At 33.8% G+C, this 5,000-nt stretch overlaps 1 protein-coding gene across 14 annotated transcripts in view; it reads right to left on the bottom strand.

Annotated features, from left to right (window-relative positions):
- Nucleotides 1-5,000, bottom strand: part of Alg-2 (Apoptosis-linked gene-2) — a 12,305-nt gene that overhangs the window by 207 nt on the left and 7,098 nt on the right. For 8 of the 14 annotated variants that reach the window (XM_070136925.1, XM_070136921.1, XM_070136926.1 and 5 more), the window contains exon 6: nucleotides 1-1,517. This exon is cut by the window's left edge and continues 207 nt beyond it. In XM_070136925.1, the coding sequence (XP_069993026.1) occupies nucleotides 1,416-1,517 (102 nt within the window). In that variant the 3' untranslated portion in view covers nucleotides 1-1,415. Of the gene's footprint in view, nucleotides 3,286-5,000 lie in introns of all 14 variants that reach the window. The other 6 variants (XM_070136930.1, XM_070136933.1, XM_070136934.1 and 3 more) reach the window with 2 other exon arrangements.

Here is a 5,000-nt window from a genome sequence, read left to right on the forward strand (position 1 = left end):
TAAATATCAGATAATAGATTCCTCGCAAAATCTTGCATGAGCAAAAGGCAAAATATTTGTTGGCAATTCATAAATGATGTAAAAGGACATGCAACTGAGTCAAACTGGAAATTGTTCGTTACTAGTTTCATATAACAGAAACAAGAGGCACATGGAAATCTTGAAAGACACATAATTACACCTGATTTAAAAATGTAGCATGGAACCATGTTCTCATCTCTTCCTTACATTAAAAATGCAGAATACTAGGACATTGTGCAGAAACAAAACATTCTCACAAATCCTTTATCTTATTTTGTTACATATTTGGAAAAAAAAAAAAAAAAAAAAAAAAAAAAAAAAAAAAAAAAAACAGTGAAAATAGTGGCTGAACTCACTCATCTCGTAGCAGCTTAAAATTACTGGCCATTCGAGCACGATATTTAAGCATAACTCTCATCTCCACATATTTGCCATTGTGTCATCTACAATTTTCATCTTACAGGACCCAAGTATCATTATTAGCTATGGTTCCATAATACTTCACAAAAAAATCAACTATTTTATTACTTCATATACCACAAAGGTATGTGAATTTACAATCGTTAACCTAGGTTCTATCTAATAATGTTGCCAACTTTAGAAAATAAAATTACACATAAATTTATGTCCTTATCTAAAGATCATGATATTATATAGTAGAAAGTTTTGTATAAAACATTCATCCCAAATCTACTGATACCAGGAGTATTTGTTTACATGCACTGTCCACTGTGGTTCTGTTTCATTGAGTGTGTTTCCATGCAGTTAGCTCCAGAAGAATTTCGCGACACAGGAGTTAGTTACTAGAAGTTTTGGTTTACATTACTATTTTTATTTTTAATGACATCAGAGTAATAATAATAATAATAATAATTAACAATATAAATAATGATTGTAATGCTACTGATTGTAGTGATATATCAGGTAGGACTAGTAACGGACTCCTTACTGAACAAAAGGACAGTGGACAGTGTATGTACCTGCTGTCAGTGGGTTATATCACTAATACTGCCATCTATTAATTAAATTTGATCAACCCAGAGAATTATGCTAGAACAGTAGGGCATGTCTTTACACTGAAATATTCAATATCCAGACATAGAAAGGTATAATGCATAGTGGACATACTCCAGCAAGAGCTACCAACAATCAACAGTTATGAAAAAGGCACCCATAGTTGTCGATCAATCAATCAATAAAAAGAAAGAAAAGAAAGACATCTTAATACATGTAATTTACAAAAATATAAGGAATAAAAGACCTCATTACAAGTTAACATTCAATATTTTAATGTGGTCCATTTCAAAATTACATTAGCACATCCTTTTTTAAGTAAAGTTTATTTTTTATCAACATGGAAAGACTGATTTCGTAAAGATTTACATTATGCAGTATTAAGTCCTGATGCTAAACACCATATGGAGGAACTGTTCATACGAGATCGTGATGACACCATCGCGATCCTGGTCATATTGGCTAAAGGCCTGCGTCAGTGTCTGGAAGGAAGAGGAAATTTTTAAATGTATATCATAGGAACTTTACATTTCTTTATCACAAAATCTGTATTTTTTATCATAAGGAAAATAAAATTTCTTATAGTTCAACTTCAACAATTTGGGAAAAGAATGTGGAGGGTCAGAGTCATATTTTCTTCCTACAAAATTTCTATAATGTTATCCTTTAAACTAGTTACATACATACATGACAATAAATATTCATATATTAATCAACTGTTACTGCTTATTGTTTAACCCATATGCACCAGGTGCAAGGACCGTCCACTATAACTTTTTCTTGTTAACTTAGTTTAGATACAGATAATTTTCACAAAAATCTTTTCTATCAGTAGTCACTTGCATTACTCCATTCCCTGAAATTTCAGAACAGTTTTTTTTCTCTTACTTTTACTTTCACGGTTAATGTTGGTATTATTATCACTGGTATTATTATTATTACTATGATACCATCATTAACAATAATAACTGTAATAAAAATACAAATCTTTCATGATGATTCAAAGAATGGGGTAAATGGATGAGGTCAAGTATGCCTTCTATCTAAACCTATCTGTGTGTAAACATCATAATCCAAATGACAGTGGAGCATAAACATGCATTCCTGATGTAAACAGGTTAAAGATAACATATACTAAAAACTTGTGAGATGTACTTTTTTCATCTGTGTAATCACATTAGCATGATCCAAACTTTAGAGGTTGTTAATTTTTCATAATTCAAGCCGGTTACTTATCATGCTATTAGTTGTGTAGATAAAATAAACAAACACTTATTTTTTCTACAAACTGGCAACCGAGCATAGTTTACAAAATTAACTAGGAAAATGCAGAAAAGTCTATAATCAGACAATCTACAGAATCTAGCAATCTCTGGGTTGTTTGTGGTGGTGGTGCGATATACAGAGAGAGATCACATGTCCACTGTAGAGTTTTGTTTGTTTGTATATTTCTTTCCTTTTAAAGACAAAATTAGCTTCATGACTGCTTTGGCACCAAGAAATAAATCATTACACATCACCACCCATTTAATTAATTCCTTGAAGCTTTTGGGAAAAAAAAAATCATTTCTAATACTATTATTATTGTTATTAACAATATTAACAGTAATAATAAAAAAAAAATCATCCAAGAATTAAAGGAATAGGGTAAACTGGTTATGTATGCTCAATAATTGACTCTTTGGTGACCAAGCATCCATCCATATGTAATCAAGATAAATAAACTAAAATCATGGCATATACGGAATTTAAAACTGCCCTCCTGGTAAGTGCACATCAAAGGGTTAATAATGTACATGGCTGTGGCCTTCACAATGAGTAAAGGCTAAGGAAAAAAAAATGCAAAAAGTCAATAATGTAATTGTGGAATATAATGACAAACTGAACAAAACCTAATGGCAGTTTCTGGACCATATTAATGACACAACAGTGTTAATATCAATTCTACAACAATCTGTCTTTCATTTCCAGTTAGTTGTTACCAGACCATTCTTTGGAAAATAATAATCACATAATTCATCTACCAATCCTTTCTACTACATAATTCAGATCATCCATATGAAATATTAATGCTATTTCAGTATATCTAAGCATATTCAACAGCAGTAGAAGAGGCAACCAAGGCTTTCTTGGAATCAACCATACTCCAGATTATGCAATTTTTGCCATGACACACAAAAATTGTTCATAGGACAACACTGCTGTTCCATTCTGCTCCTGATCATGTTGACGAAATTCTGGTGTCAACGTCTGGAAGAATGGAAGTACTTTGTAATCATAATAATATGAAGCTCAGAATGTGTTGCCTAAGCCAATGCCACCAGGAACTTGTAATGCTCACCATATGTATATGTATATGTATAAGCATGTGTGTGTGTGTGTGTGTGTGTGTGTGTGTGTGTGTGTGTGTGTGTGTGTGTGTGTGTGTGTGTGTGTGTGTGTGTGTGTGTGTGTGTGTGTGTGTGTGTGTGTGTGTGTGTGTGTGTGTGTGCGCGCGTTTGATAGATGTATGTGTGTGTGTGTGATTGATATGTGTGTGTGTGTGATTGATATGTGTGTGTGTGTGTGATTGATATGTGTGTGTGTGATTGACAGGTGTGTGTGTGTGTGTGTGTGTGTGTGTGTGTGTGTGTGTGTGTGTGTGTGTGTGTGTGTGTGTGTGTGTGTGTGTGTGTGTGTGTGTGTGTGTGTGTTTGATAGATGTATGTGTGTGTGTGTGTGTGATTGATATGTGTGTGTGTGTGTGTTTGATAGATGTATGTGTGTGTGTGTGTGATTGATATGTGTGTGTGTGTGTGATTGATATGTGTGTGTGTGATTGACAGGTATGTGTGTGTGTGTGTGTGTGTGTGTGTGTGTGTGTGTGTGTGTGTGTGTGTGTGTGTGTGTGTGTGTGTGTGTGTGTGTGTGTGTGTGTGTTGTGTGAGTGAGTGTGAAATGTATTTACACACATACACATAAGGTACCACAAGTGCTCCGCCAGCAAAGCGTCAAAAAGCAGCCTCTGTGACTTTATTTCTTTTTTCCTTGAGTTTTTGGGATTTTTTTTTTTTTCTAATGCTATTGACATTGATACTGTTATTGTTATCATGGACATCATTATTATTATGTTATTACCAATGGTAATAGCAATAAGATACCTCCCCCCCCCCCTATAATAAGTAACTGAATAAAAAATAAAAAATAAAAATAAATAAATAAATCCGAAACTTGAAGGGAAATTAAACAGGTGACAGAGGCAGGCCTAGTGATTGCCTCTGTGACTAAGCACTTGAAGAGCCATCAATGTGTAAATACAATTAATGAACTAAACTCACAATGAGAATGGTATATACGTAAATGCCATCCCAGGTGGTATTAGGTTAATTTTGAAAAACCTTTGGTCATCCATCCTGTGGACTTATGTCTCTAATAAAACCCCAAACTACACTTCTGTGCTATATTGCTTTTCAATCAGAAGAAACCTATTTAACACAAACCTGCTGTACTTTTCTATCCTAATCTGTCATCCTAAAGAAGTGGCAAACTATACACACTTTTCTGTATTATTTTTGTAGATATATTAAGTAAAGAGCACCTATCATCTTAGAAGTACAGAAGCTACTGACATTTTGAAAACAGGACATAATGCAATCACAATTTTGCATCTCCTCATTCTCTCTACCCTATTTTCTTTACATCCTTCTATTCTGTTCCTATTCACTCTACTTTTAACGCATAAGTGTACACCTACAATCAAAATTTGTCAACAATCCTTGCCAGACAGGCATATGTTGCTGTGCTTGCTGAAAGCACCGCAATCCTCCACTCAAGGAAGGGAGAAGGGGAGGTAATATTGGACAAGTTCTGTACCCTCTACATGTTATATCTAAAAACATGCCTGGTAGGAACTGTCAACAAAATTTTGTTATCTCAGGAAGCAATACTGAACTTATTTTATTTTATCTTCATCTAAATGTATGTAA

The sequence above is a fragment of the Penaeus vannamei genome, chromosome 22, assembly GCF_042767895.1.
Source record: "Penaeus vannamei isolate JL-2024 chromosome 22, ASM4276789v1, whole genome shotgun sequence".
Classification (NCBI taxonomy): Eukaryota; Metazoa; Arthropoda; class Malacostraca; order Decapoda; family Penaeidae; genus Penaeus; species Penaeus vannamei.